Source organism: Canis lupus, chromosome 1, assembly GCF_048164855.1.
Source record: "Canis lupus baileyi chromosome 1, mCanLup2.hap1, whole genome shotgun sequence".
NCBI classification, from domain to species: Eukaryota; Metazoa; Chordata; class Mammalia; order Carnivora; family Canidae; genus Canis; species Canis lupus.
The window spans coordinates 56,346,227-56,371,367 of record NC_132838.1 but is presented as its reverse complement, the minus strand read 5'-3'; the positions used below and the strand labels follow the sequence as shown (position 1 = coordinate 56,371,367).

General features: G+C 40.6%; 1 protein-coding gene across 20 annotated transcripts in view; it reads right to left on the bottom strand.

Annotated features, from left to right (window-relative positions):
- AFDN (afadin, adherens junction formation factor) overlaps positions 1-25,141 on the bottom strand; it is a 137,586-nt gene that overhangs the window by 55,779 nt on the left and 56,666 nt on the right. For 15 of the 20 annotated variants that reach the window (XM_072830825.1, XM_072830854.1, XM_072830832.1 and 12 more), the window contains exons 7-13: positions 21,930-22,041; positions 20,634-20,801; positions 17,746-17,790; positions 12,443-12,537; positions 11,083-11,345; positions 5,403-5,472; positions 1,431-1,549 (exon numbers count right to left, since the gene is read on the bottom strand). In XM_072830825.1, coding sequence (XP_072686926.1) covers positions 1,431-1,549; positions 5,403-5,472; positions 11,083-11,345; positions 12,443-12,537; positions 17,746-17,790; positions 20,634-20,801; positions 21,930-22,041 — 872 coding nt within the window. The remainder of the gene's footprint in view (positions 1-1,430; positions 1,550-5,402; positions 5,473-11,082; positions 11,346-12,442; positions 12,538-17,745; positions 17,791-20,633; positions 20,802-21,929; positions 22,042-25,141) is intronic. The other 5 variants (XM_072830912.1, XM_072830954.1, XM_072830959.1 and 2 more) reach the window with 1 other exon arrangement.

Below are 25,141 nucleotides of genomic sequence, written 5' to 3'. Positions count from 1 at the left end.
TTGATACCAGTTTACCATTTAGAATATCTTATTCTAGAACATACCACCAAAAACAAGTACGGACTGAGAAAGTAGACTTATTATTACATCTGAAAAAATTCACCTAGCCAACAAAAATCTTGAATAATAACCAAAAGCGCAAGATAAAAACAAGGTAAAAATCTGAGATTCCCACAGGACGCCTGAGTGGCTCAGCAGTTGGGCGCCTGCCTCTGGTTCAGGGCGTGATCCTGGATTCCCAGGTTCGAGTCCCACATCGGGTTCCTCGTATGCAGCCTGCTTCTCCCTCAGCCTGTATCTCTGCCTCTCTCTCTCGGTGGGTCTCTCATGAATAAATAAATAAATAAAGTCTTTTTAAAAAAAATCTGATATTCCCATATAAATCTACAAATTGAATTACTGTGATGAACGATATTAAAAACTTGTAATACACAGCGCCCTCTACTGGAAGATAGAAAATTAAAGAAATACATCAGCTGCCTGTCACCAAATTGATAAGTGACCTTGGGCCAGTTACCTGTCTCAGTTACCGGATCTGAAAGGGAACAGTTAGAATGGCTTCATCAAATATCTGAAGAGCACCAAAAGAGGAGCACTCCCGGTTCCACTGCTGACAGAGAGTGTGTGATTCAGTACTCGTATTTCCCTACGGCCATCTGAGTGGGTTCAGAGCCCTGCTGGAGAAGCACCTGAACCACATCACGCTGCGGATGAAGCTCATCAGGATCTGGAGCTCATCACCTGTTATTTCAATGTGTGAGGCACTGACATTACTTTGCAACATTTTTTTTTTTTTTTTTTTTTTTTTTTACTTTGCAACATTTTTAAGCAATAAGTAGAATTCTCATTAAGGTAACGTGTACTTAAAAATCATAAGAAAAGGAAATCACAAAAGGCAGAAGATCTCGGTTCAAAAAACTTAGGCAAGAACAATGGCAGAGGAGATAAGAGACCCTCCCCCCTCCCACTTCCGCAGGGGGTACGACCCCATAACATGGCACTTTGTAAATTCTAAAAATGCTGCCTCGGTCATGTTTGGCTTTGTATATTTAAATACGTGAGGATTTTGTATACAAATGTGTGAAATGATTAGTTTTACATAAACTAAATATAAAAATTATCAAATATTAAAAACCTAGAAAAACTTCCTCTCTCCGTGTTTTACAGAATAGCACATTTAAAATAGAGACATTTTTAACTGGAAGTCCCTCCTGTGTCAGCTGGGTGGAGGACACCGTGGTACAGGAGGACAACCACTCAGGAAGCGTTCTTTCTTCAGCTCAGTAACATGAACAGAAAATAATCTTTCAAATACCACTAACATCCTAAAAATGTCAGCTAAACGTCAATAGAGTCAATAATCTTTATCCCAAGCCCTTTCCAGGAATACTTTCACATCTTCTGTAATTCAGAAAAGCAGTATATCCTACCTGTTTTCTTGCCTGCGGTAGTCCTGCTGCTGCTCTACTCTCATCATCGGCTTCACCATCCCTCGCTCCGCTGTGCTGGAGGCAGACAATACCCTGTCGCCGTCCAGCCGAGTGGTGCTCTAAGCCAAGGGGAAAACACAGAGCGTTTAAACACACCATGCAAACGAACCAAGCGTACACTTCCTGTGGCAGGTGAGGCTCTGGTGCAAGGCTGCCAGGCAGGGGACGGCAGGAGAGGGATGCAGAGGAGGAGCACAGACCAGAAGAAGGCGCAGCAACACGGAGGATGTCATGCCCACAGTGGAATGCCCCAAACACACCATCATTGAAAGAATAATAAAACAGCCAGGGAAAAGTGGTACATATACACCAGGGTTCTGTACACAGTACAGTAACAACAGCGACTACTCCAGAAAGTTCTCTTAAAACAGGAGAGAGCTGAGAGAGTATGTCTAATAAGAAAAGTCAAGGTCTTTGTTTTACTTAAGGAGTTAAATATCTGCTCATCACAGTGCAACACCCAGTGAAGAATTTGGTACAGAAACTGGTTTATTTCTTGCCCTTAATCAACAGAGAAAAACACATTTATAGCAGCCCAGGGCAGTACATGTAAGCTCTTCCAAGCAGGGCACATCCCTAACCAACCTACGGCAGACAAAATGGATAAGCTACCTATATCAGTAAGAAAATAATTAGAACAGAATCAATAAAATTATACAAAGAAAATCACTGAAGCAAAAATTTTATGTAAAATTTCTCATTTTATTTGTTTATTGTAGAAATTGAGCTTGATAATAGAAATCATTCTTGTCTTACCAACCAGATAGTAACTCCTGGCTATATTTTTTAGTTTTTCTTATTTTCCATAAATGAGGTTATACAACCTACCCTGTAAAAAAATACTCTATGTTGTAAACATTTTACAATATTTTTATGTTATGGAACTGTAATGGCTGTGTAACATTTTGTTGTCTGTTCACCAAAGTTCATTGAACTAATCTTTGATTACATTGCTTAAAATGTTCACCAGGACAGGGTGTCCTGACAAGCATGCTTGTAAATATATATATTTTTTCACATGCAGTGATTACTTCCATAAATACATTTACAGAAATAAAAATGCTTGGTCAATGGATGGCAACAGACTACAAAAAATTGTTATAAGTGAACAATAAAAAGGCAATGGATAAACTAGGTTATGTTTATGAGCTTACATATTACAAACAAAATAATTTTAGCCTATTTTTGAATAAAACACTTACAAAATCATAACCGAAGGCTAAAGGAAAGTGTGTGTGTGCGTGCAAGTGCACACAGATATTTAATTGAAAGTGTACGAATTAACACACCTGCAACATAAAGAGTTCAGAAAAGGATCCATGAAGATGTTACCAATAGCCAGCTATAAATTGCAGGTGAATGCTTTTCATTTCTGTATGTTTTTTTCTTAATTTACCAAGTTTTCTGTTTTGACTATATACTTTTCTCAATACTAGTTTACACTTCTATAAGAAACTAAATTTTTTAAAAGATTTTATTTCTTTGTTTTAGAAAGAGAGCATGAAAAAGAGTGTGAGCAGCATGCATGGGAGGAGGGACAGAAGGAGAGAGGGGGAGAGAATCCTCTAGAAGATGCCCTGCTAAGCATGAAGCCCGACAAGGGGCTGAACCCCATGTCCCCAAGATCATGACCTGAGCTGAAATCAGGGCTGTACACCCAACTGATGGAGTCACCCGGGTGCTCCTAAGAAACTCAGCTTTTTGTGAAGAAAGTCACATTTGGTTCCAAGAGCATGTGCTCATGCAGTCACTCAACAGCTCTTTACTGCAGCTCTTCCATGCTCTGGGCATGTTCTGAGCACACACAGCACAGCAGTGAATGTGTCAAGTGAGATCCCTGCTTGCACACAGCTCACCTTCCAGTCAGCACACAAGAGAAGTATCAGATAGCAATACAGGCCAGCACAAAGAATTTAAAATAAGGTATAATTATGCTTGGGGGGTCAGGGAAGATTTCTTCAAGGAGCTGATGTGTGAACTGAGGTCTCACTGGGAAGGGGCTGCTGCATGAAAACCAGTGGGAAGAACATTCAAAGAAGAGCAATCATGCCCCACCCTTCCGATGGGAGAGAGGTGTGCGGTCAGTGAACAGACACCAATGTGGCTGGTGCCGGCTAAGCCAAGGGGAAAGGTGAGCCAGGTCGAGGCAGTGGTGCGAGCCAAAGGGAAGAGTGTGTGATATGTGGGATGAAGGGCTGTGAAAGCAGGGCAGTCACAGGATCGAATTTATATTTTCAAAACATCAGGGTATCTGCTGGGAGAAGAGTGACAAGCCAGGGCAGCAGAGGAAAGGCTGCCAAGTCCGAGCCATGCAGATCTCCTGCCTATGGCAGGCCACTCACAGCAGCGATGGAGTAAGGCAGGCACCTGCAGACTATTCCAGACGAAGAGCAAATGGAACTTGCCAACGATGGAATGGAGAGGCTGAGAGAAGGAAGGAACCAGGATAAGCAGTGACCAACCTCTGTGGGGACAACACTGTGGATGAGGATGCCATTTACTAAGATGGGAAAGGATCAGGGAAAGAAAGAAAGATGTTTGAGAAAGAAAATCTAGTCTGTCTTAGCTATGTTCCACTTGAAATACATGTCAGACACCGCCACAGCTACATCCAGCAAGCCTGTGAGGTCTGCAGAGGTCAGGGCCAAAGATAGAGTGGAGAGTCATGAACATAAAGATATATTTTAACTCCCTGACTGCACAAGATTCCCAGGAATATGCATACACAGGAGGGAAGGTGCCCAGGTCAGAAAGCAATGGGAGGAGTCCAGCGGAGGAAGGGGGGAGGAGGTGCCACCCCTAGATGAGCACAAGGAGGAACACCAAGGCGGGAGAGGTCGGGAGAGTGACACCCTGCAGTGGAAATAAAAACATGGCCCAGGTCAGTGGTGCGGACCTCGCTCAGGCAGTGGACCAGGCTATCTGGGTGTGAGCAGAGCTGGTGACAAGCACCGTCCCAATGAGGATGTGGGACTCAAGGGAAGATGATGGAACAACAAGAGGTGGACCACAGAGCGATTCCTCAAGAAAACGTGTGACGAAGAGCAGCAGAACACCGGAGGCAATGGTTGGAGGACTGGCACAGGTGTTTAAGAGCAGGAGGTGCTGAGCCGGTGGGGATGGCTCCTTGGCAGGCCGCACCCGGAGTAGCCCCTTTTCTGAATCTGCACCAAGCCCGTTATCTGGCTTTAGGCAGTGGAAGGTGAAGGAATTGAACCTGGGTGCCAGCTCTGGCCCAAGCCTAAGAAGGCCTGTCAACTCTCTGATTCTGTGAGGCCCCGAAACATCTGGCTGCCCTCAGGGAGAGGACAGGGGGACAGGGAGGCCGGCTGGGCCATGACCCAACATACCGGAAGCCGATGCAGCAACACCAGTGACCACCAGCAAGTCCAACAAGCCAACAGCCTTGGCCAGTCCAAACCACAATGCACAACAGTTAGTAAATAAAACACGTGCTATTTTATTTTAGTCCACTAAGTTCTGGGGTGGTTTGCTATTGAACAATAGATAACCAAAATGAGGACGTAGGTTCCCGGATGATGCAAGATAACAGAGAACTGTGGAAGCAAAGTGCCTGAAAAAGCAAGCTGGCAAAAAAAAAAAAAGAAAGAAAGAAAGCTGGCAGGTGGATGAGAGCAAAGTCTGCTATCTTCAGAGGTCGCCAGACCCAGAAGAGCTGCTTCAACAGAGGATGAACCTAGGATACACTGCCTGGAGAGGGCACACTTCCCCGGCCTCAGCCCTGCTACGTTACCACTATGAGACACAGCAGCACCAATTAGGACACCCCTCAGTTAGAGACCACTGTGAGGTCTGTGCTCACACTAGTTCTATGAGCATAGGAGCAATAGTGCATCCATAGTGCCTATAACTCTACACAAACAGCCCTGTTGGGTTACGTAAATGACCTACCTTACTTGTTGGTAATGCTGTTCCACTGTGAACATCTCCTCCTAAATCAAATGTTGTCTCTTGAACAATTCTTTCAGGATAAAAAAAAGAAATACATAGAATTAGTAACTCTCAAATGAGAAGACATCCTTTTTCTCAATAACAGAAAAGAGCTAAATATTCCAATTTAAAGATCTTCAAGAAATCACTTTATTTTCACATATAATGTTAGAGAATTAAAAAGCTGTTAAAACTTCTACATTTTTCTTACTGCTATATCCTGAATATTCTCAGGATATTTTTTAAGACTATATTTTAATAACAATAAATTGAAAAAACCATAAAAGGAAAAAGCAAGCTACTTCATCACATAATGGCACACAAACGAAGGGCATTATGTCTATGGTGCCAGAGCCCACACACTGACATAGGGAAGGCAACTGTGTCCACAGGAGGGTAAGGCACAGGACCTGAGCTGCCATCCTCACAAATCAATCTGATGATTTTTTTAAAAGCTCATGGATACCACTACTTAAGTTATGATAAAGAAATGGGGAATTTTTATATAATGTTAGTAATCAGATTAAGTTACATTTTAAACAATTTTTTAGAATATCTAAAAATACCAAACTTTTAAACCCATCATTATGAAAAATTCAGAATATAAACAAAATCTCATTTTAAAGAGTCAATAACCTGAAACAAGCTATGGTTCTTTGGCACAATGAGGGTAAATACCACCCATTAATCCTAGTCCAAGGGAAAGACCCCAATAAAAGGAAAAAAAAAGAGCCCTAAAACACCTGGAAACCAACAGGATGGGTTAGTGCTTAAATTCCCTGGGCTTCTGCCCAAGATAATAAAAAGAAAATGACAATCTTTTTCTTATTTAAAGACAACACTCTAGTTTCACAGCACTGTGGTAACTTTAAACTTGTACTTAAGCCCAATCTATAGGATGAAATCACAAGTGATATAAAAGTTCAAAATTGTTTTTCGAATTAGAAAACCAGGTACAAATTCCACTTCTATGTCATCACTATGAAAATAAAATCATCTTGTAATGCAAAATAATACAACACTTTAAAAAAAAAAAAGATTTATTTATTCATGAGAGAGAAAGAAAGGCAGACATAGGCAGAGAGAGAGAAGCAGGCTCCATGCAGGGAGCCTGATGTGGGACTCAATCTCCGAACCAGGGATCATGCCCTGAGATAAAGGCAGACGCTCAACCGCTGAGCCACCCAGGTGTCCCGATACCACTTTCAACAGGAAGTTGAGAAAGTAGCAGCTTTTCCTGAGGCTCCATACTTTGTCAGCGATCCTGTCACCAAGATAGTAACAACAGAGAAACTGTTCTCCTGGTCTCTAATGGTTAGAATGGGAAATTTACTTTAGTCATTCTGTCTCTGATAATGAAAAGATAGTTCACCTCCTTGTCATCTATCAAAGCTACACATGCACTGCACCTACCCCTAACTCCATGCTGTTGATGTACACAAATATAACCTGATAAGCCTTCTTGACTCCACTTGTAAAATAACAAATTTACTCAATACCATGCAAAGCTTGTTATTGTTCCCCCAGAGTTAACAAGACATTAAAGTTTAACATGGACACATTTATACTGCACTCTATAGATACATAAATGATTACAAAATGATCTCATTCATGACTCTGAGGACATTATCTAAGAATGACCACTGAGGATAAGAACCATGTCTTGGCCACCTCAGCTCAGAGCACTGTGACATGTGACACTTGTGCTCCAAGAATTCAGGCTAGATGTATACATGAAGAGATGAAGGAGAGCACTGAATGTATCAACAGAAGTCCCATACTGACCATCAACATCAAATTGTGCTACTTTGCTCATACATACACCATTACTAAGGCTTTGAAGACACTGACCGTGAAACCTGCAATTAAGAATACATGCATCAAAAAAAAAAAAAAAAAAAAAAAGAATAAATGCATCATATATCCCTCAAGGAACTAGGAAAAGAAGAACAAACAAAGTCCAAAGTTCCTAGAAGGAAGGAAATGAAATCAGAAATGAAAAGAGAAGACTTTACAACTGATAACCAAAAATAAAACCACATATCAGACCACTATAAACAACAGTTTGCCAACAAACTGGACAACCTAGAAAAAACAGATGAAGTCCTAGAAACACACAAACTATCTGGACTGAACCATGATGAGATAGAGAATCTGAATAGACAGATTAATCCTCCCAACAAACCGAAGTCCAGGACCAGATGGCTTTACTGGTGACTTCCACCAAATGTTCAAAGAAGAATGGTTACCAATCCTTCTCAAAGTCTCCAAAAACTAGAAGAGGAGGGATCTTTTACAAACTAATTTTACGAGACCAGCATTACTCTGATACCAAAACCAGACAAGGGCACCAGAAAAGAGAATTACAGGCTAATATCCCTGAAGAACATACACACAAAAATCTTCAACAAAATATTAGCAAACCAAATTCAACATTACATTAAAGGGATCACACACCATGATCAAGTGGGATTTATTCCAGGGATGCAAGGATGGTTCAACATCCACCCATCAATCAATGTGATGTACCATATTAACAAAAGAAAAGATGAAGATCACAGGATCAACTTAACAGATGCAGAGAAAGCATTTGACAAAATCCAATATCCAATTATGGTAAGAACTCTCAACAAAGCAAGTATAGAGGGAATGTATCTCAATGAAATAAAGGCCATATGTGACATGGCCACAGCTACATCACACTCAATGATGACGAGCTGAAGGCTTTCTTCTAAGATCGGGAGGAGCAACACAAGGATGCCCATTCTCATCATTTTTATCCAACATGGTACTGGATGAGTTAACAGAGCCATTAGGCAAGAGAAAGAAATAAGAGGCATCCACATTGGAAAGGTAGAAACAAATCTGTCACTATTTGCAGATAACATGGTATTACCTATAGAAAACCCTAAGGACTCTATCAAAAATATATATATTAGTTACGGAGTGTTATATATATATTTTTATATAAAAATTACATAAATAAGTATATATATACATAAACATACATACACATATATATAAAATGGAGTATTTCAGCCATAAGAAAGAAGGGAAGTTTACCATTTACACAGCGTGGATGGACCTGGAGAGCAATGTGCTCAGTGAAATAAGCCAGACAGAGAAAGGCAAATACTATATTATCTCATATGTAGAATCTAAAAAAAAAAAAAGAAAAAAAAAAAAGAAATCTAAGCTCATAGACACTTAGATGTTCTAAGTGAGAACAGATTGGTCGTTGCCAAAGGCAGGGGTAGCAACTGGGTAAAGTGGGTCAAAAGGTAAAAAATTCCAGTTATAGAATAAATATAAGTCATGGGGATGTGATGTATGGCATGGAAACTACAGTTAATAATACTGTATTGCATATCTGAAAGTTGCTAAGACAGTTAATCTTGCAAGTTTTCATCACAAGAAAAAAAAATGTACCAATGTATGGTGATGGATAGTAACTGGACTTATTATGGTGATCATTTAAAATATATATATATATATAACATATCACAAACACAGCTGTGAAAAACACCCATGGATTATCTACCTAGACATGTGTGTAACAGTCTGATGACAGAACAAAATCAGTATTTAAAAAAAAAAAAAAAAAAAAAAGAAAAGAAAGTTCTAATTTATGTATGTACATGTAAGTACTGGCATATTCAACCACTACACAGTTTTTACTAGATTTGTAGGGAAAAGATGTTAACAATAATAAACCTAAAATTTCATTGCACACTCCTGTAAAAGAAAACTAAGCTATGTTCTTAATAAGATACTGCTTTTGAAAAAAAAAAAAAAAAAAGATTCTGCTTTTGGCCAGAGAAGATGAGAAAAGACACCTGGAGGCCTCCAAAGCAGGTGCAATTATGGCAAGACAACTAGGGAGCGACCTCGCCGAGCAGAACTGGACGGCTGTAGTGATGGGACAGGCAAAGTCTGATAGGCACAGCAACTTCTACCATCAAAATAAATCTGATTTAGGAATCAGGAATGAAGCATGATTGGGAATAACCATAGGCATCGCTGTAAACATGCAGAAGGCCAGAAGGAACCGATTTCTTTGACCGAACATCATACAGCTAAGTGGCACGTAAGACTCTCAGACAGATACCCCTCACCCTGTCCCGTCTGGTGCTGAAAGAAAGACATGGGCCTGAAGAATAGAGGAGGGTCAGAATGGAAAACATCTGAATAGGACTGTTGGCTGAAGCAAAGGGGCCACAGAGGTCACAACGAGGGGCAGGAAATGTGGACATGGCTTGTAAGTAAATACAACCTTAAGAATGGAATATAAAACACACAGTCCTCCCAGACACAAAGCGGGAAGGATGAGTTTAGATACACATTCTGTTTAAAGCTGAAAGTCAGACAGAAACGGGCTTTCTTGAGAAGTCAAGGTCCATGACAGTGTTCCTTGGGAACCAAGGGATGGGTCCTTGGCCAAACCATGGAGCTGGAGGTGAGCGGCCGGGAACAGAAGGTCTCACCCAGCCTGTGACATTTCCCACATCCCCTGTTGCCCACCGGACGGTGTGTGATGATCCATAAAGTATCATCCTACAGAAGGATATTAAGCATTCCTTGTACTAGCTGCCTTCTATCCTCTTCCTGGGCCAGGATTCAAGATGGACACAGAATGAACTAATAACCCACCAGGAAGGATCGAGGCAGAGTTTACAATGCCGGGAAACTGGCAAAAGACCAAAGGAAGAAACTGCAAATTTTTGCCTGCCCCAGAGTATCAGTTCTGGGAGGCTAACGAAAGTGAGGTCACAGCACAGAACAGTGGGACAGGCAGCAGCCTGAAGACCACCCACATGTGGCATCCGCAGGGCTTGGGGCAGAGGGCTTCCACTTAGCAGACTCTGTGGACCCTTCAAGAGCCTGCAGGAAGGGCCATGGGAGCTGTTGCCCCAAGACTATGCCCCAGCAGCCTGCAAGACGGGTGATAATGGAGCCACGCAGCATATTCCTTTAAAAATCACCATTACTGGGCAGCCCAGGTGGCTCAGCAGTTTAGCGCCACCTTCAGCCCAGGCGCGATCCTGGAGACCCACATTGGGCTCCCTGCATGGAGCCTGTTCCTCCCTCTGTCTGTGTCTCTGCCTCTCTCTCTCTCATAAATAAAATTAAAAAAAAAATAAAAAAATAAAAAACAATAATAATCACCATTACCATAAAGGAAGTCCTACTCCCTCCCCCATCAATGTTTTCCCAGGTCCTCAGTGAGGACTGTTGTTTTCTGGTCACACTGCCAGTCCTCACAAAGGCGCTAGGTGGAGCTAAAATATTCTAAATTCCTTAAAGAGCTCAGCGTGTCTCATCACTACTAACAAGAAAAAAAAAAAACCAACAAAAATTTAGCTACATGGGATTGTTCCATAATATATCACAGTTCCTCATAAAAGAATAAACTATTGACTAAAAAAACAAGATTTGAAACCAACTTAAAAACCAGCTACAACTGCCAATTTTGCGATGAAGTCAAGACCTGGAAGTTTCTTCTTCCCTCTGCAACCAACCCAGATCAACAAGAACAACAAACCCCACCATGAATTCCTAAAAATGAAACCACCTGTAACGTATGCCTAATTCAGACTCTGCTACACATCATCGAACCAGCGTAAACTCTTAGAGCAATTACCCAGGCTTATGTCTGGGACCCTTGGCGGTCAGGCTTCCATCCACAGATCGCTTTGCCAGAGCGTGGTCCTGGCTGGGATCCACAAACTTGAACACGTGTGACGCCCCAAACTGCACTTTCATCCCGCTCTGTAGCATGGTTGTCTCCGAGATGCGCTGTCCTTCCACGTAAGTCTCAGCATCCATGCTTCTCGGCGTTACAGTGACAACTCCATCCATGTTTGTGAGGTCGCAGTGGTGGGGCTGAATTCCTGATCCGAACAGCTAAAATAAAATCAAAGAAGCTTCCATCATAAAGGACACAGTATTGAAAAACAATCTTAGGGGCGCCTGGGAGGCTCCGCTGGTTAAGGAGCTGACTCCTCATCTCAGCTTGGGTCTTGATCTCAAGCTCATGAGTTCAAGCCCTGGACTGGGCTCCAAACTGGGTGTGGAGCTTTCGTAAAAGCAAAGAAGCCAGTATTTCAAAACAGTGAGTTCTTCTTTTATTATATAAATATAAGATAAACTGGCTTTCTGATACTTAAGTGGATTCTCCTCCTACAGTATAAAAACAAACAAACACTATCAAAATAGTGTCAAAGTAATTGAACACATTATGTTTGGCATCCAGTAACTTGTTTAAGACACCCTGTAAGTTTGAATTGAAAAGTACATGGTCATCTTAAACATTTATGAGATAGTCAAGAATAAATCTGTACAGATCATTAGGATCACAAATTCTATTTATGCATTTTACTGCTGTGCTGAAAGAAGGGATGCCAGAACTAAAAATGACACTGAACAACCTGACCCATCATTCATAGCTGGGATAGGACAGCACAGGGGAAGGGCGGTTTGCCGAAGTGAGCTGAGATGGGTCAGGTAATGAACCTGGCCTTCCTCCTTTAAAGAACATGCTATGCTGTTTTAACAAAATACCTGAGAACCACATTGGCTAACACTGTGACTACAGTTCAGGGAATGCCCACTGTTACGGGCAACAGACCCAGTGGCAGGCTACCTCCTCCATCCCTGAAAAAGACCCATGGAGTTATCACCACCTTCTGGAGAAAAGCCAAGTCTCGGAAGAACCCCACAACCAGGCCAAGTTTCCAAGGTGGAGAGTGGACATAATTTCACAGGCTGCTCTGTTCATGCTGAAGCAAAGGAAAGCGGCCCAAAGTACACAGTTATTTATATTAAAATGCAGACTTTCACTCAGCATGATACCCTCCAGTTCCATCCACGTTGAAGCAAATGGTGGGTATTTTTGTCCATTCCTGCACTTGCTACTGTGCGGCAGGCCCTATACCGGGTGCCCTCACCTACCCAAATGTAAGAACTACAAAATGCGTGAGAGCTACAGCACGCCTGCGCACCTGGATGGAGTTCTCATCAAACTTTTCCGTCCCAACCTCAGTAACGCTCAACTGAAGGCGGTAAAGCTTGGGCTTATCTCTGGAGTCAGAGCCATCTGCAGAGAGAAGAACAGAGCTTCATTTGCCAAGTCTGATGTTCTCATCACGTTATTTGAACAAACCAACAAAGCAAGCGAACAAAAGCTTATCTTAGAAATGATATAACAGTTCCCAATTCTCAGGGTTTCATTTCAAAGAGTTCTCCAAACTTAAATCATGCAATTTAACTAACTGAATATAGAAAATTCAAATTAAGACACAGACACGTCAGCTTCTGTTTAATACAATTTAAGGGGCTAACATCATCATCCATAACCAACATTCTTATCACATAAAAAGAAATTTCTCCACCATGCAGCCCTGGATTTTTGTTAATGGCTCTGAAGAGCAATTCTATTAAGCAGATAAAGATTAGCAAAAATAGACCTTCCTTTCAGAGCAAACCTGCCACCTATATATATAGCACAGGGCACTATATGGATGGACTGACAGGGCACAGCTGCATCGCTGATGGAGATTTTAAATGCACAACTTCCCAGCCCATCCAGACCTTCAGACCAAGATCTCTAGGGGTGGGGCGCACACACATAATCTCCCCAAGGGATTCCAATGCCCATTCCTGACATTAAGTTCCAGTAACAACTACCATTAAAAGTGCTTAGCTTTGTGGAGTGGAGTGTGTGTGTGTGTGTAGGGAGGGAGGGACAGAAAGAGATAATGTGTTTTTTTTGTTGTTTTTTTTTTAATACCTCTGTGAACTGCTACCATTATTTGACTTCCCTGTGCATGAATTCCTATGATGGGGTTGGTGTGTGGAGAAGGAAAAAGAACCAGTGTCAAGACATCTGGTCCATTTACACCCTGATGTTCATTCACTTCTCACCTACTATATTCAACCTAACACAGGCTGTCAATCAAAGATTTATTCTGATTTCAGAGCTGTTAACATACTAGGAAACAAGCCTCACAGAATCAGTGAATCATGATACCATCTCCCAGCCATGACAGCCAACCAGGTGTGTGCCATCCACAGTGCAGAGTCCTTAAGGGGGCCACGTAGAGTCTCCCTGGCCTACTTTAATGCATTAATAAACTGCTGATCCATTTATTAAGTTGCCAGTTAAAACCTCTGGTCACTGGGACCAGGAATTAAGCTGTGAGAGGTTCAGAAGTTAGACACCGGGGTAATGAGCATGAGGTGTTATATAAGATGGATGAATCACTGACCTCTACCTCTGAAACCAATAATACAGTGTATGTTCATTAACTGAATTTAAATTAAAAAATAAAAATAAAATGCAGTTTGAATTTAAAAAAAAAAAGAATTAAACACTGGGAGTGTCTGCAGGTTTAAGACTACTAAAATCTCTTAGCTGTGGTGTGGTCTCAACTCTCAGACAAAACACACCGTGAACATACAAGTTCTATTAGGATTGTTGTTAAATTTAGAGTACACAAAATAACATTCTAATAACAATATTTCCCATTTCTGAAATATTTTAGAAACCTGTCAAATCTGGATAAAAGTAGCCTGTATTTGAGAACCACAACACCTAATATGCATGAAAAGACTGGTTCATAATTGACAATGCTGTGCAGCTGGAATCTCCTCATTGTGTGTGGTGGCAACTGGAGCATTTTTTTTTTTTTAAGCAGTTTTATTTTCAACTCCAACTCCACGTCCTGATCCAAAATGAGGCATCAGAACCACGTGGGCCTTTCCTGGACGTAGGCAGTTCATTCCCTTCTAGAGCTGCTGAGTCCAGTCCCCCAGGAATGTCTATTATTTTGCTTGCTTTAAACACCACAGGCGGTCCCAATAAATCCTCCCAGGCAGGAAACCTTGTGTGTTCTTCCCATCCTCCACAGGCCTGTACGCTACTTTATCGTCATACCACTAACCCTAGTTTATGATTATTTCCATTTACTTGCCTCCCCTATCTCTGAGCTCCTTAGCAGCTAGATTTAAAAAAAAACAAAACAAAAAAAAAACAAAACAAAACTTGATCCTAGCACTCAGTACAGTGCCTGGTCCACAGTATTCACTCAACAAAGATTTAATTTATTACAGTTAATTAACTAGTAGCTAAAAATGAAGAAAATAAAGCGCTTTGGTGACACAGATATTATGTAATTACACAAATGAATTACAAAGGGAGCAAAAGAAGCAAATAAATGATGAACAATTATTTCAATACAAAGTTAAAAGTACAAGAACATGAAAAATACGTGTCTAGGGGTAGAAAAAATTCACATTAATATTCTGCATTTTGAGTGCTTCTGGAAAGTATCCTGTGAACCAATAAATGGATGTTATGGACTTTTCTACACAACAGATTCAGAAGTATAAAGAAAAAGGGGTAAATACAAACTTCGCCTCCGGTCACTCGAGGGGAGAGTCAAGCTGCTCCCCACTCCCTCTTTTTTCACTACCACATAGCAACAAAAAATACAGAGAAAGCCTTTATGGACAGACAATATGGTTATTGAATAACCCAAATGGTGGCCACAGAACTTACTAGATACAGTGGTGTTTGGTTTGAGTCAGGGAGGAAGGGGAGATGCAGGCAGGTAATCTTCAAATAACTAACATCTTTCTTTTTGGAATAACTCACTCCCTTCTCCTTATTAAGAGCACAAGGACCATCTCATGGGCATTAATGAACACAGAAAAGTTGCCAAAAACAACCGCTTCTATTTTCTCCTTGTCCTCAACTGAACAAAAGCACCTAAGCACTTCTCTTCCTTACAGATCTGGAACATCTGTAAGAGCAGAGACACATCTAAGTAACCCTCCCACACATAACACTGCTTCTATCAGAGGTCATTTCTTCTCTTCGTGTCATAATGTAGAATTAAAAATCTATAAAATATTCATGCAGTTTGAAATTTAAAAGACATGGGAAGTATACAATGAAAAGTACCCTTCTTTTCCTGGCCTAATTCCCCATCCAGAAGCAAATCTCTAAAATCTGTTTTATGCACATATAGTTAAGCAACTCAATACATGCATTTTTCTTTCTTTGGACAAACATTAGAATACTCCTTAGGGTCAACAAATGAAATATGTGGCATCTAGTCAAATGGGCGATTGTCGGGACCCATTTACACAAAAACCTGGTGTTCTTTCTAAAATGCTAATGTCTTTGGGTCTCCTGAATTTCATTTGCCAACTCTGGTACCCCTAAATTACTGTTCACACTATTCTGCATCTTGTTTTTCTGCTTTTGCTTTTCTAAATTTGAGATGTAACCTGAAGTTTTCTTTAGTATGCTGAATATTAAGGGAAAATAGACTATTATGAACATAGCATAGGAAGAGTCTTTAAATAGCACTTTTGTTTTTACAGCACTTCTTTATGTCCAACTCTGCTTTTGTCTTTGCTTGCTTCCTGGGATGAATTCCCCAGGGTGAGCCTCTGGAGGTTAGTTTGTGGTGCTGTCATCTTTGCCACGCCACTTAGGGAAAGGTGCCACTTAGAGAAAGGTGGGGACTCCTTCATTTCAAGAGTGCTGACCAAGCACTTGCCGCATCCTAAGCATGGTGAGGAACTGAACACATTCTCATCCCCACAGAATTTACTTTAGCCAAGTCAACCCAACAGTTCAGAAAGCCATCAAATTTCCGAAGCTTACTGAACCACAGAGCTTTTAGAGCATATTTCCACTAACTCTATTAAGAAAAGCAAACAACAAACTGGCACTCCTCAAATACAACTGGAGAAAGGCACGGCACCTGCATTGCTCAGTGGTTGAGCATCTGCCTTTGGCTCAGGTTGTGATCCTGGGATCGAGTCCCATACTGGGCTCCCTGCATGGAGCCTGCTTCTCCCCCTGCCTATGTCTGCCTCTCTCTGTATGTTTCTCAGGAATAAATAAAGTCTTTAAAAAAAAAAAAAACTGGAGAACTAAAAGCACCTCGGTCAAAGTTTTGATGAGTTTGGTCCATGCATTTTTTATATACACAAGGTAAAAAAGGAAATGCCATTTTATCCCTAGTTTCCATTACTTTATAGTATAAAATTAACACACACATAAAAACGTTAAAGAATCCTTTTCAGGAATTAAAAAAAATAATAATAAAAGCAGGTCTTAGACTCTATGCATATGAATATCAAAATAGGTGATAAATACCACTTATTCATTTTTTTAATTTTTTTAAATTTTATTTATTTATTCATGAGAAACACAGAGGGAGAGAGAGAGAAAGGCAGAGACACAGGCAGAGAGAGAAGCAGGCACCATGCAGGGAGCCTGATGTGGGACTTGATCCCGGGTCTCCCAGGACCACATCCTGGGCCGAAGGCAGGCGCTAAACTGCTGAACCACCAGGGATCCCATCATATATTTTTTAAAAAGAACAAAAACCAAAACTGCAAGGTCAGTCAATAGCCAATGAAAGTCTATATGATCAGTATGGAGATAATTCAACAAATACAAGATGCTAAAAAGGGTGATGAAACTTTATGCAGCATGGGAAAACATTTGTTACATTCAACATGTAAAAAAATATTAAAAACATAAAAACAGCCAAAATGTATTTCCATAAAACCAATAAGTAGCTATACTACTGAAGATGACAAAGACAGATACACACAAATTTGAGAAGCATATTCTAAGAAAGTACATCTTTGCTAACAAGAAGAAATGAATTTTGATGAGGCAAACAAGGAGAATCCTAAGGAAACTCTAAAACCTGATCATAATGTAATAAGCTAGTTCCCTACAAAACAGATGGTAAATATGAGTGAACGCCAAGCGTATGGTTGACTCTCTTCCTCTCACTCTCCCAAATACTGTCAGACACAGGCCACTGACTGGGACACCTGCTCCCCATCAGTGTCATAGCTGGAGTGTGTGACCGCGGAGCCCCTCCCACCTGCCCCTCAGTCCTGGGCACATTCTTACCCACCACCCTCACTCTCTCTCCCCACCATCTCCCCTCTTCCTAACCTTTTGGGGGGAGGAGGGGAAAGATAGGAACACAGCTCCCATCATTCTTCAGTCCAATTTCTCACTTAAGACTTAGCCTAAAAAAAGGAACTAGACATTTCTGTAAAATAAGCTTCTGTGAAATGAAGCGATAAAGCATATGGAACACTTACTAGATACGAATAAAGTGACAATACATTAAATTTCTCAGAATAAAGTTATTTCTATCAATTCAAAAACTAATACATAAAATGTTTGGCCAGTTAACATTATTTTGCTCAAGAGGTTCTGTTAGTGCTCTAGTTAAAAAAGTAGTATGAAGCAAAGCATTACCTTCATAAGTGTGATAGTTGTAGTAGGCAAAGTGATTCCTTCTCCCTGGGATTAGAAACACATGCACGGGACCCAGGTGAAGGCAGCATCGTCAGGACAGAGGTCATGCAGAGCACGTGGGAGGGGGGAGGAGAAGAGAGACAGGAGAGGGTGAGCTGCAGTGGGACACCTTTCAGAGGATGAAAATTACGGTTCACCCATAGCTTTCAGAGCTGTGAGGACAAAACAACAGTGCTCCAGGCAGTGTGTGTGTTAGAAACCAGTGCACACTGTTAAGGAAAACACCAAGACAACAGGTGAGTCACCAAGCAGCAGGAGAGCAACAGTTAGTTAATCATCTAGAAGATCACCAGCCAACTCAGCTATTCCTTCTGTTAAAAGAACACATTCAAATCCAAACCAAAGGATAAAATGACATTTCCCCCCATCTCTCCAAAAGACAGTCCAGACAGTATAAGCATACACCCATACCTCAAAAACCTCCCATCTACACCCCTGCACCTCGGCCCAACCCTGAGGATACCTGCGGGGCTGGTCACGTGTCCAGTGCAAGTACAGCACTTATCTGTTTGTGACAAATCAACATTTACCAGTATCATTCTCTTGTCCATGTAAGAAGGAATCAACCACATTGAGCATGCTGACTGTGAGAAAGACCTGGGCCCAGCCTGCAGGCTGTGAGAGCCAAGCTCAGGACGTGCACCTGTGTCACCGCAAGCAGGTACCAGCCAGGCAGCCCAGGGTACTGAGGAGGGGTGGTGGGCTGCAGGGGGCTCACACACACTATTTGGGAGTCACCTGAAGGCAGTATCTCCCCTCTCCACCTTTGTACTCACTGCCTTCCCTGAAGCAGCAGCCCAGTAAATGCTGAGTAAAGGCAGCAGAGCACCACGAAGGGAGATGTGTCATGAGCAGTAACCCGATATTTGGTGAAAAGTAGTATAGAATTAATTTTTACCTACAGTCTATCATGTTTCCACACCTACAAAAACATATATATATATATATATATATTTAGCTGGGAGACTAAAAGTATGAAATAAGCAGTCAAAATAGCAATTCTCACTAGAATGGAAGTTGCCAAGGTCAGCAGGTTTTGTTTGTTTTGTTGGTGCTCCATGTCAAAGACCCTGGACAGGGAGGGTCTGACACATACTAAAGATCAGTAAGTACTTCTCATTATAGATGACTGAATGCTCATCCTGTCTCTGCTACCCATCTAAACCACCTTTTCATTATTCATTTGAAAATTATTTTATGTCGGGTGCTATTTATCAATTCTCTCTAGACTAATATTCCTAAATCCTCAAAATTTAGATTTGGAGAAAACAATCATTAGTTTTTAGCATGTAATGCAAAATTTTAAAAAGTAGACCCGATGCCCAAAGATCCTGAAAATGTTTAAGTTCCAACATAACGGCTGGCCCTCAGCTGCCTCCGTGACCAGCACCCGTGCGCTCATACTTCACAGCACACAGCAATACTGGGACATGTCTCCAAACCACAGCGACAAAGTTCAGCGACAATGCTGAACTTTTCAGCCAGAGAACCAAGGGACAAAGCAACACTAACATGTTCCTCACAAACAGCAAATCAATTTTAAAAGCTCCTCAAACATAAGTATAAAAACTACTAGCTGCAGCAATATTGCCGCTGACTGTAAATCACAGAGCATCAGTCGAACCAAGACCATTTCTCCTGAATCGACAGCTCCTCCTTGTGCCCTAGGACTGTAGGGCCACAGGTTTCTCATCTATTCATGGGGATAATCTCATAAATAAATGCTCATGAATCAAAGAAGACAAAAACATAATTTCTGTCCAAGCAACCATAGATGATCCATATCATCATTCTGGCTTCAAGTTTTTTTCCGTACTTATTACTAACTGAGCTTTATTTTAACAGCAGCTCTGGGGGAGCCTGGGGGCGCTCAGGTGATCATCCGACTTATGATTTCAGATTAGGTCACAACCTCAGGGTCCTAGGATGAAGCCCAACGTCTGGCTCTGCACACAGTGGGGAGTCTGCTTGGGGTTCTCTCCCTCCACCCTTCCCTCCTGCTGGCACACATGTTCTCTCTCATTCTCTCGGCCTCCAAAAATAAATAAATCTTCAAAAGTAGAAAATAAAAGCAGTTCTGGGAAGGAGAGCACAATGCTCTATTCTTTATAATACAGGTTACATACCATGATTTGACCCAAATGAGTAATAAAACGTCACATACATGTACACGTATCTCCTATACTCACACATATACGCACACTGGGATGTATATGCTCACTTCTTCAAGAATGTCAACATATTTCTCTACCTCATGGCTAACTTAGAGTAACAGCTTTAGCTTAAGGGAGCTCTAAAAAGAAATATGTAGAGGACTAACATGAAAAGAAACCTGGTCTATTATAATTTTAAAAGCAAACAAATATCCTTCCTCTTACAGATAGATTTCTTAAATGTACTGTTAAACTTAAAGGTTTTTTTTTCAGACACGGTTCATTCATTAAACAACAGTATGGTAAATACACACACACTTGTTTCTATTAACTCTGCCCTAAGAGTACATCTATTTCAGTTTCTCACTTTAGTAGATTTTTAAGATTATTTTAGAAAAAATTGAAAAGGAAGTGGATCATTTAAACTTCTCCTTAAATTCCCCATATTCACTATTTTAAATGCTGTTTTTCAACATTCATTTTTGTCCATGTGAACTCTACTTTTATGAATATACATATCCTGTGACACTAAGGTTCTGTTATTTTAATATCTTAAGAGACTTTTTAAAAAATAAATGGTCTAAATGTCAGTCAAGAGAAAGGATACTTAAGTAAAATTCATTAAAAGTGTAAACATGAAAAGCTAAAAAAATGTATACTGACAGTATTTCTCACCTGGGCTTAACTCTACTAGATAGGGCAGTTTCTCGGGAGGGAGTGCAGAACCGTAGGCTGACCCCTCTGCTCTCTCCTTTCCCTTCACCAGCTTCCCATCGACGTGTTTCTTAGTTTTCTTTGGAATATAGTCGGCTGGCCTCCTCTTCAACTGAAAGACTAGAAGCCCTAGAACAGTGCACAGCGTCAATCATCAAGCAGTCTCAAGTCAGCATGCACAGCCAAATAATTGACTGTCAATTCCTCTAAGATTTACCAAAAAATTTAATTTAACATCTCCTGAGGGGTGATTGAGTGAAGGCTTATCCAGTTTATACTGGAAGGGAAATAGAGGAAATAGTATTTGTGTTCTGAGAAACTCTCATAGCAATTTGCAAAGATTATTTTAAATAACTATTTTAAATAACTACCCAAGTACATTACATGCTGGAAAACACCATAGCATTTGTTTAAGAATAAATGAATGTTTATACTGGTAAATAACCCTATGATCAATAAATACATTCACATGACACATACCACATGCATATACAAATATATTTTTAGTTGATCTGATTTTTAATTCAATTGAATTAACTCAGATGTCAAAGTAACTTGATTTTATAACACAATTTAACTTTAAAACAGTCTAAAAAGAGGTAGACTAATTTAATTACTTAGTTTACTCATTTTAATTTAAACTACCAATCTACATTGCTGATAGGATGAATGGGCAATCAATTTGTAGGTCTTCATTACATAAAGGCCTCTGCTAGAGGACAGCCAGCTTACGGTGTAAAACCAAAAGCAAGAAAACTAGATTTCATCAAAAACACAGCTTTCAACCTTTGCTGTTCTGAAATCATTAAGGGGAACTGTCCGCAGAGTGAAAAGTCTGGATTTCTTATTTGAAATGACTGAATTACTGGAGAGTCTCTAGGGCTGCAGGTTACCATCCTGTCATCAGCACCCCCCTGCTCATCTGCTCAGCGTGGACGGAGGAGTGCAGTGTGCTGGCCGACACAGTGCAGCACTCAAGTCCCGGTCCCTTCCAGATGAGGTTCTCCTTCCACAGTGGGACTGCCCACTCCAGGTCCCCAGACTTACATAAGCTGTGTGTGGCCCTCAGGACAAGGCTGCCACGTAGGAACCATCCGGCAGATCTATGAAGGAGCTACAAAACTACACCAGCAAACAACCACAAAACAAATACTTCCCTGCACACTCCCTTGCGTCCTCATTGTTAAAACTCACGTAGCTGACAGAAATTTAATTCGTCATGTAAATCATTCTTTAACAAATAAAATTACCCTTTACCTTTGTCGCTTGGCCATTCCCTGAAGATTTGTAAAGGACACTCATCATCATCCAGGATCATTTCTTTAGCACCTTTTTCATCAGAATGCTGGGCTCCAGGAGGAAGCATAACCTGAAAGGGAAAATTATAAAATCAACTGTGCTATACCTAAAAAGTAAAGCACCAGGATTCACAAATAAGAACTTAGTGTAAATAAACTGACCAAACACTACAAACAATTCTCAAACTATCAACAAAAGTGAAGGAAAATAGCTTCCAATAAAACGTTTAGCCAGCTGATGGGGCCATTTCTATTCACCTTGTTCTCCGGCCCCCAAAAGGTACTAGTTGAGCAATTTTTATTTATTTATTTTTAAATAAACTCTTATAGGAAAGGATGGTATGCAATGGGCAAATTGTGAGTAATTTCTTAAGGAAAGATCACTCCACCATTGCTCAGTCTCTGGTCCCAAACCCACCTTCCCATCATTAAATAATTGGTTTTTTTTTTTAAGTAGTTTCATCTAATGTGAGATCTCTCAAGATAAATGTCACCTAACAACAAAACAGCAAAGCATTCTTTTTCTTAAAGATAATCTATCTTTACGATTAAATTTTAATCAGATCATTTAGCTATACCACAGAGCGATTCATTCAACAAATGTGTTTAAGCATCTGTTTTAAAAGACTGCATTCATGACACTCTAAAAGTTCATAATGCTCTTTACGCTTTTATGGTAGCCAAACGACTTTCGCACACACCATCCTCCCCCCCGGTTATACAGAGGAAAAATCTAGGTGACAGTGGCCCAATAAGCTCACACATCTGCTGGATTTTTGCCCCTCCTTCATTCTAAGGAATGAAGTATTAAGTATTAACGCAAATTGAGACACAATTATAGAAAATATGAGAAGCAGCCAGACCACTGGCCTGTGAACAGCTCAACCTATAGTAGTGCAGTAATGTTATCTCAGGAGACCTGGCCACCCAAAATATCATCATACTCATATACCAGTGGACTAGACTCTTCTGTAGAACCCTCTAATTTCTCTCTACACTGCTTCAGATTACCTTAGTAAGACAAATGTACTATAAAACACCATCTTCCTAAAGTAATTAATCTTTCCTTGTGCTGTTTTATATTGAATTTAGTATCTTGGGGTTAGAACACACATAGTTCAGAACCTGAGCTTCACACCTCTCTCATGTCCCAATCTTTGTCCTGCACTCTGTTAGACCCGGGCCACACCGAACTACTCAGAGCTCTCAGATTAGGTCGTGAGTTCCCACACTTCCATGATCTCTTGAGCTTAAAAGGCTTATTTCCCAGTGTCCAAGCCTAGCTCAACTACAGCCCCTCTAGTAATCTTTCCCTGACCACCACTCTCACTCAGGCACTCCTTGTTTTATATTTTTCACTCCTGGCTTCTCCGTCTCCTTTCAGTTTAAGTTCTTTTAGAGACAGCTCTGGCTTTTGTATCCCAGCAGAGTATCTAACAAGTGAGAGGAACTTAAGTATTTATTGAATAATTCAATAGCTAAAATAACAAATGAATGAATATGGAAGCACTACTTACTACATAACTGATAAGATGACAGACCAAGAGAACAAAGAACATCTCATTCAAGATTAAAACAATAATCAACTCCTGATTTCTACTGCCTAAGCTTGCGAAGCAGAATTTCCAAGGACTTAATAGAAGGAAAGCCCAAAGTAGGAGACCCTCAAAAGAAAACATCAAATGACTTCAAAAAGGCCTGTCACTACAAGCCCATGGTAGGCTTTTATATTTCATGACCTCGACTGGGGTGCCCTTTCACTTGAATGTCGTCAGTAAAGGTATGGTAGAAATTAAGGAGAGGGAAAAAATGGTAAAGGTCATTACCACCTATTGTATCAAATGCAACTTTACATGCAACTGAATATTATTTAGTAGAGTCATATGCGTGGACACAAAAACGTGCCTTGGCAAACACGTGAGCAATCCCAAGTCTCACATGCAAGGCTAGGTGTGGTAAGGCACCCTGCCCTGGGTGCTCACAGACCAGCAGGGGCACAGTGGAAGAGGGTCAGGTCTCCACTGAGCAAGCTGGGCCCTGGGCACACTACTGATTTGCTGATTTTATTCCGACCAGGAACATTTTTATAGTCATTACTAACCAAAAGCTGACGGAGCCTGTATCCAAATCCATCCTCATCCATGGGCCTATTACTCCAAGGGCATAAGTGGACCATATACGATAATGCTCACTACATAGTCCTCCTGAACAGAAAAGCAACGAGCTCACAAAACCTGGCATCACAAGATTCTCTTCTATTTCACACTTAACCACCAGGAGGAAAATGCATCAGAATGTCCTGTATCTTAAGCATTTCCCCTTCAGAGGGAATGCATAACTACCGTGACTACCTACTCTCTCAACCTCACCCCAAGAGTCCCCTCCCTCACCAAAGTGGGATAGAATTTCAATTCAGGATACTGTTTCTTTATCTATGAACCCTATTCTCCAGAAATTCAGTGTAAAATATATCTTCTATTTCACTTTCCCTTCTAATTTATCAATACTATTTCTTACTCTCTCTTAGTGAGACCAAAGAGAATGAAAAAGCATATCGAAAAACAAACACTCATGATCACTGATCTTTCCCCACCTCACTAAGAAATGATCTTTGGGGTATGTTTTTTTGGTTCCAAGTAATACAGGTTCACTGTAAAAACCTGGAACACAGAAAAGTATAAGGAAGTAAGAAAAAAAAAACCCACTGTGAGATGACTGTTTTTACGATCATGCCCTCATTAATGATCTTTATGCATCTACCTATCTCATATGAGAGCTCACATTTGAATCACATGTGTATTTCAAAGTCTTCTTTCCTTCCCTCTTCTCTTCATGTAGGTAACTAGTAACCTGTGTATCTTTCCTGGGCATCTACCTTTCTCTATGGTCACATACGCATACACACAGACTTGTGTAGTTCCATTTTATTTTATGGTATTGGTTTTCCAAAAATGGGGTATTTTACAAAATGTATGTACCCCCAAGTCAATTTGTATAGATTTAATTCATAATATTTCATAGCAAAAGGTATCCAATGGCATAAGCAATCCTTTAGTGATAGGTGTTTTACTTCTTATTTATTGCTATAACACAGAGAACTGAAACAAAGTTCTCTTAGAAACACATTCAGGAATTTACTTGCCATTTGTTTTAGATAATATAACTAACATT